The following is a 15,294-nucleotide window of genomic DNA, read 5'->3' as shown; positions in this document are numbered from 1 at the left end:
TTTAAAAATTCTAACCAAATTTGTTTCAATAAGAATAACAAATTTTTTTCACCATTTATTTATTTATTTTTAATAAAAAGTGTTTCAATTTTAACAAATTTTTTGAATGGTAATTTCCAGCTAAATTTGACTACAATTTTACAGGTTTTTAAATTTAGTTTGAAGATATTTTTAATTTAAAAGATATATGAATTAAAATACAAAATCTCTAAATGATTAAAGAGCCTCAAATAAATATATTTAATATAAACATAAATTAGAAAGCAAATAATTTGATACAAATTAAGAATTTAAAAATTAACTTAAAAAATCTAAATAAATTTAACCCTTCATCATTTATTTAACATTTACTTAATTGTTCAAAAAATTCAATAGAATTTATTAATTTAATAGTGTTTTTTAATTACAAGCAAACTTTATTTACAAATAAATACATTTTTATATACTTTGCTTCCTTTTATCAAATATGCTTATTTGATTCATATTAAATACTTTGATACTTTATTTTTGTAGTAAATACTGTTGTGATATAAACTTCTTCACCCTCCTTTTCATGAGACTACCATGTATAAATAGCAGATAAACCAATAACAGAGTGCCAAAGTCCATGGTATATTCTTAAATAATCTGTGTGCTCATCTTAGGAAAGAGAAAAGAATATAGCACCTAAAAAGATGAGTGAAAAACCTTTAATTGTCATTTATCTATTAGTAAAAGGCTAAGTTTTCAAATAAATTGCCAAAGCTATTATTATTAAAGCATAAATAACAATTGGAGCAACTGTGAATGTCAAATTCCAAGGATCAGCGACTTAAAGAATAATTACAATGAACATAGCTGAGTAATTTAATTGCATTTATAAATTGTAATTCTAGAAATTAGCCATATGAATGAAAACAGTAATGAAGCACATTATAGCACCAATATTATCTACATTTAAATAAATTATAAGTTATTGTTTTTAATTAATTATTTTACCTAACTAATGCCATTCTAATTCTTTCATGAAAAGCTTTTCTGCTCCTATGCTTTCTACAAAATGGTACATAAACGAAGTTACGAATGTGAAAACACCTACGTATGTTTCAAATACTAAATTTTTTTTATAAAGAAGGCAAAGAGCTGGCATGCAGGCAAAGTTTGTAATAGCAGTAATTAGAACCATCATAAAGGCCTCAGAAGTACTGCAATTATATTTATGACCTTCTTCTCTCCAAACTAAGAAAGAACTCATTTTCCTACACTTATTTATTAATTTTTTAGATTTTTTTGATAGTTTTAATTAAATTAAATATAAATATTATCAAAAATTGTCTTAGTTAGTTTATGACTCTAGCATCTATTTATTATTTCACTTTATTTACTTGCTTTAAAATTTAATACTTTTTAAAATATGAGTAATGAAATACAATAATCTTATTTAGTTATTTTGTACTTTTTAAACAATTTAGGGATATAAACATAGTTTATTTTAAATAAGTTACAGTTAGCATAACAATTATAAAATGATATCCTGATCTTGAATATTAAATATATGTAATTAGTTTTTAAATTTTCTAGTTTCTTTCAAAATAATCTTAAAATAAACAAAAATTTTTAGTTATTTATTGCTGTAAGTTGTCTTTTCCCTTTAGGATTTTAAAATTTAAATTTAACCAATAATTTTTCCTAAAAAATGTAAATTAATAAGCTTACTCTTTCTTTCTTCTTTCAATGTAGACCATAATTTTTTATAATGGAAAAGTATAATTTAGTATTTTTTTATTTTTTGAAATAAAAATATTTCTTAATTTAATATTTCAATCTTTTTATTTTAATTCAAACAATAAAAAGTCTTTTAATTGAGATAGATTTATAACAGATACTCAAAAATATATTTAAAAATGAATGAATATTTTCCATTTGATCAATTATTATTTCCTTTAAAGATAAATGTTCTTTTAAATTTTTAAAAATTAATTAAAATTCTTGTTATTACTAACAAAATAACAAAATGTATTAATTATCAAATGTACCTACTTGATAAAAACACATAAAATATTATTATCAAATTAAACCATAAAGTTTCAAATTTTCTTTGTGCAATTTAGAATGAGTGTTGTGAATATTTACAGCCTTTTCTGATTCAAACTTACTTTTACAAATCGAACATATGTAAATTTTTTCTTTTTATTTTTAAGATGAGCTGTTTAAACCATTTAGCTAAATGTCTATTGTTTTTAAGGGCATAGAGGATGTTGAAAAGGCATTTGTTTCAAATTATATAAAATTCATTTTATTATCTTCACCACTCTTTTAAGAATCTTATTATTTTTCTATGCTCACCTCGTCTTTTTATGACACTTCTTTTAATTTTTCTAATCTTTACTTTTGTCTTTACTGCTCATCCTGCTTTTCTTTTATCTTATTTTGAACTTCTTTCATTTTATTTTCATCTTCTGATTTTTTCAAAGCCTTTTTCTACTCTTCTAAAAGTTTTATTTGATCCTCCATAGTCTTTTATGCTTAGATATTTTTTTCAGCTTACTCCTTTTTTTTCTATTCTTCTTAATGTTGTTAAATTCTTAAAGATTCTATATTTAAAAAAAAAAATTATTGTTTATTTTTATTTTATAAAATCTACCTTGCTTCTATTTTTCTTCTTCTTTTTGTTGTTATAAAGATAGAGAGTGATTCTTAACATTTTCAAGAGCTTACTTTATCAAATCAGACTAATCAAAAGTTTCATAAGTGACGTCAAATTACATCTAAGGTGCAACTTGCTATTATGGCAATTACTACTAAACAGTATTTAACTGAATTTAGTTAGGTATGGAAGCTTATAATTATGATTGTTATACTTACTTATATGGTGAAGCTGGTAGTATCTGTTCTTATTATTATTAATAAACTTACTGAAGCTATTGTTGCTATTAATCATAAGCTGTGTACCCTACTGCGTCATAATCAATATAGGCTGGTTACTATCCATATTAAGAATACATTTATTAGTAGTATTAGCTATAATCATATTGAGCTCCATATTATTATTAGTGATAATCATAAGTAGTTGCAGCTACCATAGGATAAGATGCACTTGTATCTTCAGCCTTCTTATTTCTACTAATCAAAACTGTTACAGGCTCACCAGCTACTCTGAATTCAGGAACATTTGTTTATGCTAATACCATTTCAGCATCTTCAATTGTATAAAATTCAACAAAAGCAAAATCTTTTTATTAAAGAGTTTGCTTATTTTTTACTAGTCTAACATCCTTAATCTTAGCATATTTCTTTTTTAATAATTTAAATAATTAAAATTTTTAAAAAAATTATTTGGAAAAAGAAACATATTTTACTTCAAATGCATCTATTAAATGAGATTCACTTATAGTTGATACTACATTACCTCTAATCATCAAAGATGTAGTAAGTTCACCTTAAGCACCAGAGCTAGATCCAAGGGAAGGTTTGACACCACTAACACTACTCATAATTAATCTACAGCTAGAAGAACGTGGCTTTTCACATTTATTGCATTTAACTCTCTTCGCAAAATTCTTGTAATCACATTTATCACAAATCCAATCAGCTTAAATATTGTCATACAAAGTAGCTGCTTTTGATTAATTTCCACCACTTCCACTCCCATTAGAACTTGATGTGGTATTGTAAAAATCGATTGGATAGAATTAATCTCTTAGTTTAACCTTTCCTTTTAGATGATATAAGGTCTTAGAAGCTGCACTCACTGAAGGATATTAAATGTAAGCACTCCCAAGATACTACACTAATCTGACCTATTCATATTAAAATTATAGTTAAAATAGACTTAATTAAAATTAATAAATAATATATTATCAGCAGACATAAAATTAGTGAGTTGTTAATTAAATCGTTCATTCATTCATTAATAGTATTTTGTTTTTATCTAAATCTGAAATGAAACAAATAAATTGAATAAAAAAATAATTTTAATTTTATTTTATTGCAAAATATTCGGTTTAAAAATTAAAAATATTTTATTTAGATTTAATTGCAGTCATACATCATCATAAATAGAAGTACCACAGTCTGCACTGACTTGAGTAAGTTTCTCTTCAATATCCTTTTTTTCTATTGTGTCTGGTATATTCTCAATCATCAACCACTTAGATTCATCGTACTTTGCTTTAAAGTTCCATTGCTGAGAGCTATTATTTATTTCGATTTAACATGCTTAATTAGAGTGTTAATACTGCTAGAAATCTCCCCATTTATCTTCTAAAAACCACTTAAATCATCAATTATTGCAAATCAGATAATATGTTGATTCGCACAATTATGATTGATGATCTTCTGAGGGATTTTTCAATCATTTAATTATACCTGCTTTGTAGTTTTTCAAGTGATTTCTACTTTTTCTTTTCGTCTGATGAAGATGATGATCTCGAAGAGCGATGGCGAGAGTGTGAACGTGATCTTGAATAGCTGCTTTCCTTTTTATTCTATGATGATGAATGCTTTTTTGCATCTTTGTTTGAAGATGACTTGTTTTCTCTCTCTTTCTCTCTCTCTCTGTCTCTATCCCTATCTCTTGAATCTTTTCTACTTCTATGATCTTTGTAATCTCTACTATCTCTGTGATCTTTTTCTCTATTGTCTTTAAAATCTCTACTATCTTTGTTATCTCTGTAATCTCTGTTATCTTTGCTATCTCTATGATCTCTACTATCTTTGCTTTCTTTTGAGCTCTTAGAATCTTTATTCATACTACTACTTGAATTGCTTGCTTAATAATTACTAGAAGAGTAATTAGAATCGTTTCTAGAGTTTCCACTTGAAGAGTTATTGTTTTTGCTACTTGATTGATAGCTTGAACTTTCTGTATTTCTCCTACTATTGTTACTTCCACCTCCATTATTAGAATGTGTATTACTGCTGTTTTAAGAGCTGCGGTGATAGTCTGTCGTGCTATTTTTAGAGTGCTTTTTATTTCTGGATCTAGATCTTGATCTTGATCTAGAGCGACTGTAAGATCTCTTACCTTTTCTTCTATCTGACATTAAAAGTAAAAAAAATTATACAAATTAATTTATCAAATTTCTTTATTTTAAATATAAAAAAGAATTTCTAATAAATAAAAACTCGAACTTATATAAGTAGTTGAATATAAATTCTGTAAAAATATTAATGTCTAATTTCAAATCACAAAAATGCATGCATACATGCATGCATGTATGTATATATTGTTATCACAATTAAAGATTTATGAAATATTTAAAATAATATTAGGTTTATGAGATAAAAATATATCTTGGATTAAAAAATTAATTAAATATTTTTAGAAATTGAATCATTGTATAATTTAAAAAATTAATTTATAGTTTATAAAAATTATTTTAAATAGCAATCTTTAATTCAAAACTTATGAGAAAATTATACTTATTTTATTGAAATACTTTAATATATTTTGATTAAATAAAGACTCCAATTTAAAAATTTTAATCCATCTAACTATTTTATTAAGGATATAAAAACTTATATATAAAATACATGTTATTCAGACTTATTAAATATTCGATGTAAAATAATCAATGTATATAAAAGTAATATTAAAATTAATTAACAATCAATAATGATATTTAAATTTTTTTATTTTTATAACAAAATACTGTTCAATAAGTAAATGAAATAAAAAAATAAAAGGACTCATAAATGAATGCTTGATAGAAGTGTTGAAAAGCAATAAATTTTTTTTAGATTAAGTTATTCTACATAATATTTACCAAAAAATAAAAGTTAATAATAAGATAAAGTAAAGGAGAGACCAGTTAACTGTAATTTAATTTACATAAAAAATAATTAAAGCTAAAAATTTCAAGTTCTTTGCTTTACTTTTGATATAGTAGAAAAAAAGAATTAGGTAAATAAACAAAAAATATTAATAGATAAATAGATAGTAAGTAAATATGTCTTCTAGATATTTACATCCTGAAAGTTAAAAGAGGGTTCAGTCAAAGAGCAAAGCATCTCTAGATGATTTTGATAGGCAAACTCTTTATAGCAAAATTATGGTTAATTTAGGTACTAATCCATTTATGGACACCATTTAATCCCCTGTAAAACTTATTTGACTTTTAATGTTTACTTTAATTGTGTTAGGAAACTTTTACTAAAATTTTCATTTTTTATTTTAGTTGCTTTCTAAGCATTTTTAAATTTATTTTTCATTTTTTACGAAATTTTATTTGTAAATACCATTTAAATGTTTTATCCTACTCTTTCTATAAACTAAAAAGAGCTGCTCTTCTATTTAAGACTACATTAGCCATTATGATGAGATTAATAATAATATTAGACAAAATGAAAAAAATGTTGAAACAGCTGTATTAAAAAAAAACTAATTGAATGAATATCTTTAAAAGCCTTCAAGCCGTATTTCAAATAACTCGCCACATTCAGCAAAACCTTCTGGGCCTTTTTAAAAAAAAAACTTAAAAAAACTTTTAAATAAATCGAAAAAAGATTAAACTAATTCAGACTATGATTTTACAATGCAAGACTCAATTACTGATGAAAATCCAAACATTGAAACAAAAGTTTAAGAGCTCAACAATAACTAGACCTGCAACTTTACAAAATTTGAGATATTGAAAAAAAAAACTGATAAACTAAATAATGAAGGTAATTATGGTAATAGTGGCAATATTACTATGATAAAAAAACCACCTCTTACTAGTTAAGAATCAGCTTAGAATACTTAGTCAACACAAGTATTTCTTAACTCACCTTGCATAAAAACTATTGAAAAGACTCAAACACCTAAATCATACAAAATAAATATGGAAGATTTAAGCTAAAATAATTTATCTCCGTTCCAGTATGACTAAGGCGTGATGAATACCAATAACTCATAAAAAAGCAGCATGTTTTTATAAAAAACTAATTTAAGTAATCTGCAAGTTGATAATCTTATAGAAAACTAAGAAATAAATAGTTAGCAAAATGTAAAAAATTTAAATTTATTAGGTGCAGTTAATGAACTAAAAAAAGTTAATTAAATACCAACTGATACAAATCAGCTTTAAAATCAATACAATTTTTGCACTTATCAACAAACTAACTAAAGTTAAATTAATTTCTAATCCTAAAATAATTAAATTATTAATTCGCCAATTTTATAATCCAGTTAGGTTTTATAAAGTCAACAATAAATATATTAAAGCATGTTTTAGACATCAGTAAACTTTCAATAAAATAACCAACAATTAAAATATAGTGAAAGCAACTAGGAAACAAACAAAAATATTCCAGTTTGTTAAAATTTTCTTAATTAATTTGAAAATTTGTAAAAATTAAATTCTCCTGATAACATAAATAATTTCTAGAATAAATAAGAGGGTTTATATCTTTCATATTAATAATGTTAAGCAAATGAGTTTGATAGCATCTAATCACCATAAAAATAGGTCACAAGCAAATAAATCAGTTTAGATGATAGAATCACACATTTTAACCAATCTAAAAATGAATTGAATAACAACATAACAGTGTTCAATAGCGGTGAAGCTGCTTTATATTAAAATAATTTAGGGATTAGCTAATACCCTAATCCAAATAAAAATATAACTATTTCTTCTAACTTATCTCTTTCAACTCATCAGCCAAGGTAATATTAAAACACAGCTTAACCTTATTACAACTAAATGAGCTAAATTCATAACCAAGGATAAAAAAGAAGTGATAATAATTTCAATAATTACATGAGTTAACTGAGCTAAGATAATATAAACCTAAATATAGAAGAAAAGAGTGGTAACAAATTTAACTAAAATGAAGGCAAAATAAACTCAATATCTTATCAAAATCTTAATTAATTAAAATAATCTTAAATAAGTAATCTTAACAATACAATCAACAACAGCTAAATGTTCAGCATAATCTCTAATTCTAATATGAAAGATCCCTCTTAACTCAATCATCTAGAATAACTGAATTTGCTTCAAATATAACAAAAACTGGCAGATAATAAAAATAAAATAGAAGATATATCACTTAAAATAAATGCTTAACTAAATAATTGTTAGGAGAGTTATTCTGCATCTAAAAATGTACAAGATAATAACAGCTTTATTATTTAGAATAGTTCAGCAAAAGAAGCCAACCCTACATTGAATTAAACACCTACACCTATTAAAAGAGAAAAAGAAAATCCAATAACAAGATTAAGGAATAAATCATAGCCTAATGGATAGCGTGGAATTTATAAATCTCCTAATCTTTAGCCTATGATTTTTGCTAAAAAAGAAGATAATTTATCTATCAAGAAGCCTTTCAATTTAAAAAACGACATGAGCTCACTTCTGTATAATGAAGAAGAAAAAATAAAAAAGTCTAACAAATTTCCCTAAAACTTAGTAGATAATAAAAACGATAAATAAACCCTTCTTTAGAAAACTTAGATTCCCTAACAAATAAATGGGGATATTAATTATTAAAATACAAATTTAAATATGTAGTTAGCTAACTAGGTACCAATTATTTAAAGCTAATATTAAACATAGTTGATTGATAATAATTTAATTTAGTAAGATAATAATTAATACATAAACTAATAACAACCAATGATAAAGTAGCTACCAAATAATTAAACCAGCTTTAATCTTAATTATGAAGTAAATCCTATCAATAATTAAACAGATATGAAAACTTAAGAAATTAATGCAAATAGCTAAACAAAAATACCAATTAACAATAAAACAAGCTAAAAAGATAGAGTTTCTCCAATATCAGGTAAAGATAAAATTTAAAGATCTTAAAGCTATAAAGATGTTATTTAAAATTAATAAGATAAAGTTAAAAATAACAGTTTTAGTACACAAAAAAATCAACCAACTACTGTTAAGTAAAGAAATGCTTCTTAGTATACACCTTCTTATAATAAATAGTAAACTATTAATACAGGATTTTATAGCCAAATCTAAATACCTCCTAATAATAACTAAACTATGTAAAAAAAAACTAATGAAAACAAAGCTATAAATAATCCCTCTGAGTAGAAATTTTAATAACCTGAAAGTCCTCTAAAATACGTAGAACCTTACTCACCGTTTAATACAAATAGAAATTCCACAAGCTTTATATATGATTTAAATAGCTTTAAAAATATATAATCATCTTTAAGCGTTGCCCAATATCAATAACAATGTACAGGCTAAGTTTAGTAATAATAATAACAGCATTCACATCAACAGTAAGAAAATATTTAATTTTCTACATTAAAGGAATAAAACAAAGGCGAATTTGAATCATCTAATAATAAACTAGATAAAAACGTAAACAAATAAACAAGCTAAAATATGAACAATCATATGAATTTTAGCAACAACAAAAATATATCAAATTTAACAAATAACCCAAGAGTTTTAAATGAATAGTCATTCAATATTAAAAAACAACTTAACTAGCAGATAGACAAAAAATTGAAAATGAATTAATCAGATTAAAATAGCTCAAAAAAAGAGTTACCTAAAAACCCTATAACATGTATGAGAATTCATTAAAAAAGTAATAGCATTTCAGGTTAATTGTACGGTGTTAATAAATTTTCTTCTATATAAAATTCTATAAAGTGAAATGATGGTAATATAAAAAAAAATATATACATATATATAATTAGTTCATCAATCAATCATTTATTATTAAACTGATATATTTATTCTTTTAAAAATTAATATTTATTAAAAAATATATTTCTATTAATAAAAGTTGTATTATTCAATCCACACTCATACTATTTTTGTTAATCTTTCATTTTTATACTAAAATATTTATTCATTAGAAAATAATAACTATTAATAAATATACTTTCTGTTAGTAAACGTTTCCTTAATTCAGATAGACTACATACTATTTTGGTTGTTCAAGGTTTCACTAAATTTATTGTTAATTTAAATAGTGTAACAATTGACTATGATTTAATTTAATTTATCAAAATATTTTTATTTAATTTTATATAATTTTGATACATTAAAATATCAAGCATAAAATCAAATACTTTTTTTATTATTTATTTTTTTGGGTGAGGAAATATTTTTTAAAATAATTATTTTTACATACTTCACAATACATACATACTCATTTTATTTAATTCAAATAAATTTAAAATAAGAATTCAGAAACTATTTTGAAAAAAGATTTTTCAAAAATTATATTTTTTTGCTAACAACCTTAGTATTTTATAATATGATTACCATTATTATTGACAGTGAACTAGAATTTATTTTACTATCAATTCTCTAGGAATATTACTATTTAGTAATATTTCTTTACAAACAATAATTTATTATTCTTTAGGTCAAATGTTTTTTTTTGTAATATATCCCACAACCTATAGGTTTATCATATAAAATCTAAACTTAATTTACTTCGAAAAATTTATTTTTTTAATTATAAAATTAATATATTTTTATCTATACATCTTCATTTCCAATATTAATTTTAATAAAAAAAGTTTTCAGTTACTATATTCCTAATCCATTATTATTATTTGTTTACAAACCCAAAAAACTCCCCTATGATTTTAAGTTTATTGAGTGAAATTAATTATAAAATATAAAAAATTTAGTTGTAGAGCAGAGCTAATTTATGCAATTCTAAAAGATATCCTAAATATAAAATAGCCACTAAAAATTAATCTAAAATATTATTAATTTTAAATATTAAAAATGCTTTTGAAGAATTATTTTTAAAAAAGCTGACTGAAAAATTATTTAATTTTATACTTAATTTGATGATTGATTTTAATCTATAAGCAGAACAAATAAAAGTAAAATATTACTTAATTATTATTTAATCTAATATTATTATTAATTATATTATTCTGAACTCGAATTATTATTTCTATAAACTAATTTTACATTACTAACATTTTTAAATATATAATTTTATAGGCTTTTTGTTATTCCATAAGGTAGGTTTCCTCTTATTGTTTTTTCATATTCAAAATTATTTAAATTTTTCAATGTGTTCTTCTAATATCTTTATTGCTTTGTCTTTTTCTTGTATCTTAGATTCCATTAGCTAAATTCCTTTTTTAGTATTCTCGAGCTCTGAATGAAAATCTTCTATCTATCTTTTTTTTCTTTAAATGTCTATATTTACATCTATAAACTAGGATTCTAAGGCTCTCTTTTCTTCTAATAATTTATCTTTGTATTTTTCAATATCTTCTTTAGAATCTAAGTTTTCTGGTATATTAAATTCGGGATTGCTTCCAAATTCGTTTTCATCTTCATTTTATTATTCTGTATATCTATTCAAATGATTTTCACTAAGTTTAAATTCTTGTTCATTTTCTTGTCTTATCTTTTCATACTAATCAATCAAATCCTCACATTCCTTCTGAAGAAATTCATACATTTCTTCTTCTGTTATATCATCTTGTTCTTCATTCATTTTATCTTTTTGTTGAATAAATATTTATATTTTTTAAAATTAAATAGGAAATTTGGTTCAAGTTAATTTATATTAAATATCAAAGTGGTTTTTAAGAAAAAATGATAGAACTAAGAAAGAAAAAAAATAATTAATGAATGAAGTTTATTCTTAAAATAGATATTTTTATAAATTTTTTTTAATTTAAAGATATATTTCTATTATTTGGTAGTTAATTATTAATCATTTATAGATTATTTTACTTTTAAAAAATATTTAATATTTAAAATAGAATTTTGAATATCTCAATCTAATAATATGTATTTGAAAAAATGATATAAACTTAATTTAAAATAAACTAACTTTTTATTAAAATAAATAAAATTCTTTAAATGATTTTATAAAAGTTTCATTCAATATCAAAAATATTTAATTCTATTATTAATTTTATTTGAATAATTATTACAAAATTTTATATTAAATTTCATATCTGATGTAAGTAAACACACAAAGTAAAAGGAGTTAGTTTAATTTTTTTTAATATCTAAATTAAAAATTATTTTATATTAATAATTTCCCAAATAATAGTTTAGATTAGTCTTTTATAAATTTTTAGATGCTTTATATAAATTAGCTAATCTTTTTACTTTAATTAATTATATTATCAACACTTTAAATTTCTAAATATTTTATATTGAATTTGATATGATTAAAATAATACAATTTTACTATTAAAATCATTCCTAACTTTTTTTCTTTTTTTTTCTATTTTTTTCATTCTTTGATTTTCCTCTTTTTTTACTTTTATTTTATTTATTTCCTTATCTTTGCACTGTTTATAGAATATTTTATTATAGCATTTAGTTAAATTAAGCTAATTCCATCATTTCTTATGGATTAAGATTTGAGAAATCAAGACCTAGATTTTGTGATAGTGGATCTATATTTAAGTTATTAAACTAATTTTATAATTCATTAACATTTAATCCTTATAGTTCTGGACTTTCCAACATTTTAAGTTACTAAAATTAAATGAGAAGATTAGATAAATCGTCTACTGTTAACTAGTCAAGCATTCTATAGTCGATTCCTTTAGAAAACTATTTATCTAGTTCGCTTGATATAAAATTTTGCCTATTTTCATTGAAATTCTTTCTATGAATTTCTAATAACTTCTAAAACTCATCTTGCTGATCATACTATTTGTTGATGTTTTAATTGCCATATTAGCCTAAATTTTGATTAAATTTTTGTTCTTCATACTGCTTTTTTTAGTTTTCTTCTTCTTCTTTTTATTATTTAAGCCACATAGCTTCTTGTAATACCTTTTATAATAAGATTAATTAGAAAAACAATTTTTATTTTTTTATAATAAATTTTACATTTTAGTACCAATTTTAGAGGATATTCTTCAACTCTCCCTTAGTTGACACAAAAAATGGTTCTTTCTCACTCTCAACTTTTTTAAGAGAAGGTAATTTATCTATCTAAGAATTATTAGAAATCTGTGATAGGTTAGATTTCTGCCTTCGAAGAAGGGATTACTAATTTTATAATAGATTTTGATCGCTCAGAGATTATTTTATTGATGCTTACTATTTGAATATTGAATCGTAATTTTTATTTTACTTTCCAATGCTTTACCTCATATTTGAATGTATTGAAGATTCAGATTGAAAGCTTGGGTGTCGATTTATAGAATTTCTTTAATTTTCAAAACTACCCATCAGTTTGCTATTTTACTTTTCTAATCCATACCTAGGACTTGGCTTTAGGCTGATATTATTTATTAGTTAAGAATTTGAGTGACTCATAGAAACGCTTTGCCTATCTAAATTCCACCTTTGTATGACATCATTTTCATAATCATTTTATTATTTTATTTCTTCATTCTACATTTCTAATTCATCCTCTATGTGGGATTCTTATAATGGTTCGAGATCTTTCATCTATATTTATTAATCTGCATCATTTAAATAAGAATACCTTAGGAATAACCAACACAATAAATCTCTCATTCTATTTTTTTCAGCAAACTTGACATTGAAATTTGGTATTTCTCCTAATACTCTATCTGTTATCATAGCTTTATATAAATAGCTAGAGATGTAAAAACCACAATCACTATAATAATTTATAGTTTTTACTTCAGGACTTTCAATAGGAATATCGACTTTTACAGGAAAAAGTTCTTTTTCAATTATAAATTTAGATATGTCATCAATTTCATCTACTTTAATCTTTGTGATAAAAAATGTATTTAAATATTATTTACATTCAAATTTAATTTACTCTACTCATTTCACGATCTAAAAAGTCGACAATTTTTATCTTTTCAGTCCTGGGATCTGAGATAGTGAGTATCCATCTCTCATCATAATGCATCACAAGAAATATTTTATCAATTTATGATATATATTAATCTTTTCCTAGTTTTTATTTGATTGAATTAATGTTATCACTCCATATTTCGTATTTTGCCAAACGATAAAAAGAATCATAAGATAATATTTTCACTACAAAAAAGCTCAAGAATCTAGCTTTATTTAAGGCAGGATTCTTTTTGTTTAGTAAGTAAGATTTTTAATCAAGTTCATTAACTAAAATTCTATTTGCCCAGTCTTCCAAGTACTTCATAAAAAATGCCATAATATGCTTTGGAAAGTATGTTTCATTCTATATAGTAATAAAATCTGAGTTTAATATGTTTTACCCATATCTCTAAAACATTAAATCTTTAAGACTTTTCAAAGGCTCTGCTTCATTTTAATATTTGTACAATAAACTTTGATACTCGCCTTAATTAAAATCTGTCAATTTTATTAGATTTTTATAAACAACCATTTTTTTTACTGCAAATTTCTTGTTAAAATTGTTATCTTACTCCAATAGAAATTCTTCAGGAATATCATAGCCAGGTATTTTTCTTTCTTTTACCTCTTCTCCTTCTAGTTCTAGTCTCAAATTTTATTCTAAATTTTTTATATAACCTGGTAAAATAGGTTCCCATGTTCCATTTCTGAATATTTTTACTTTTTCACAAATAAGCTTAGTCTCTTTATTATAATGCTTCCAAACACTATTATTGATTAAAAGTAAAAATATTTAACAAGTAAATATACAAAGATATAAAATATCATTTCATATTTTGCCATTTTATCATAAAATTAACCTAAATATGATGTCAAATAATTATGAAAATTAATATTCGTATTTTTTGAAGCTTACTCTTAAAGGATACCTTCAAGGGCTTAGTCGAAAGTAAACTTAAGAAGCTAAATTGATTTTCTGCATGTATGGCAAATAAATGTCGTAAAAGTACTATAACCGGAGAGTTTAAATCTGTTTATAAGTTCTTATTCATCATATACACATTCAGGTTTCAAACATTAAGGATTTCTATATGGTACTATTTTCTTTTTACCTGTAAAGTTAGTGAATAAAGGGCAAGTTATAAACTAAAGTTGACCATCTTCTTAAAAAAATTTTTAGTGCAAGTCATTCCTTTTTCTTTACTAAATAGCTTCTAAAAACTTCTCCTCAGCTTCCATATCTCTATTTAATAGATATTTTAATAATAATTATGTAATAATATATTATCAAAATTTACAAGTTGATTCAGTAAAATCACTCTACAGCTATTTGTAAATGTTACATTAAATTATCAAAAATTTATGCAAATAGTTAGGATTGTTTTGGTATATCAAATATTTTAATTTTAATTAAATAAATATTTTAATTTTAATTATTTTTTTATTATTAGTAAAATAACTTTAAAATTATTCAATAATCATTTTAAAGAAAATATATGAATGATTATATAAATAAATATTTATACATATATATACATATTAATTTGAATCCTTGTATTCTGTCTACTGGCCAAAACAATTAAAA

At 22.9% G+C, this 15,294-nt stretch overlaps 5 protein-coding genes across 5 annotated transcripts; 1 reads left to right on the top strand and 4 right to left on the bottom strand. All coding sequences in view use genetic code 6, as the record gives it.

Annotated features, from left to right (window-relative positions):
• Positions 1-460: 460 nt before the first annotated feature.
• TTHERM_00497870 (transmembrane protein, putative) lies at positions 461-1,234 on the bottom strand (the record flags this gene model as incomplete). The annotated part of the gene is made up of 2 exons (XM_001027975.2): positions 461-930; positions 979-1,234. The coding sequence occupies 2 exons, from the start codon at positions 1,232-1,234 to the stop codon at positions 461-463; spliced, it is 726 nt and encodes a 241-aa protein (XP_001027975.2).
• An 812-nt stretch (positions 1,235-2,046) lies between these two features.
• Positions 2,047-5,108, bottom strand: TTHERM_00497860 (RNA-binding motif protein; the record flags this gene model as incomplete). The annotated part of the gene is made up of 5 exons (XM_001027974.2): positions 4,348-5,108; positions 4,028-4,172; positions 3,339-3,779; positions 2,624-3,272; positions 2,047-2,573 (listed from the first exon to the last, which is right to left on the bottom strand). Exons 1-5 carry the CDS (start codon positions 5,022-5,024, stop codon positions 2,047-2,049), a joined length of 2,439 nt encoding a protein of 812 aa, XP_001027974.1. The 5' UTR covers positions 5,025-5,108.
• A 654-nt stretch (positions 5,109-5,762) lies between these two features.
• On the top strand, positions 5,763-9,596 carry TTHERM_00497850 (hypothetical protein; the record flags this gene model as incomplete). Its single annotated transcript, XM_001027973.4, has 2 exons — positions 5,763-6,080; positions 6,261-9,596. Exons 1-2 carry the CDS (start codon positions 5,931-5,933, stop codon positions 9,594-9,596), a joined length of 3,486 nt encoding a protein of 1,161 aa, XP_001027973.3. The 5' UTR covers positions 5,763-5,930.
• Positions 9,597-10,962: 1,366 nt separating this feature from the next.
• Positions 10,963-11,418, bottom strand: TTHERM_00497840 (hypothetical protein; the record flags this gene model as incomplete). Its single annotated transcript, XM_001027972.1, has 1 exon — positions 10,963-11,418. One exon carries the CDS (start codon positions 11,416-11,418, stop codon positions 10,963-10,965), a length of 456 nt encoding a protein of 151 aa, XP_001027972.1.
• A 716-nt stretch (positions 11,419-12,134) lies between these two features.
• On the bottom strand, positions 12,135-14,948 carry TTHERM_00497830 (hypothetical protein; the record flags this gene model as incomplete). Its single annotated transcript, XM_001027971.2, has 4 exons — positions 12,135-12,722; positions 12,780-13,637; positions 13,690-14,476; positions 14,626-14,948. The coding sequence occupies 4 exons, from the start codon at positions 14,946-14,948 to the stop codon at positions 12,135-12,137; spliced, it is 2,556 nt and encodes an 851-aa protein (XP_001027971.2).
• Positions 14,949-15,294: the final 346 nt, after the last annotated feature.

Source organism: Tetrahymena thermophila (assembly GCF_000189635.1).
Source record: "Tetrahymena thermophila SB210 genomic scaffold scf_8253815, whole genome shotgun sequence".
NCBI classification, from domain to species: Eukaryota; Ciliophora; class Oligohymenophorea; order Hymenostomatida; family Tetrahymenidae; genus Tetrahymena; species Tetrahymena thermophila.
Note: the sequence above shows the minus strand (reverse complement) of the source record. Positions and strands in the feature narration are given on the sequence as shown.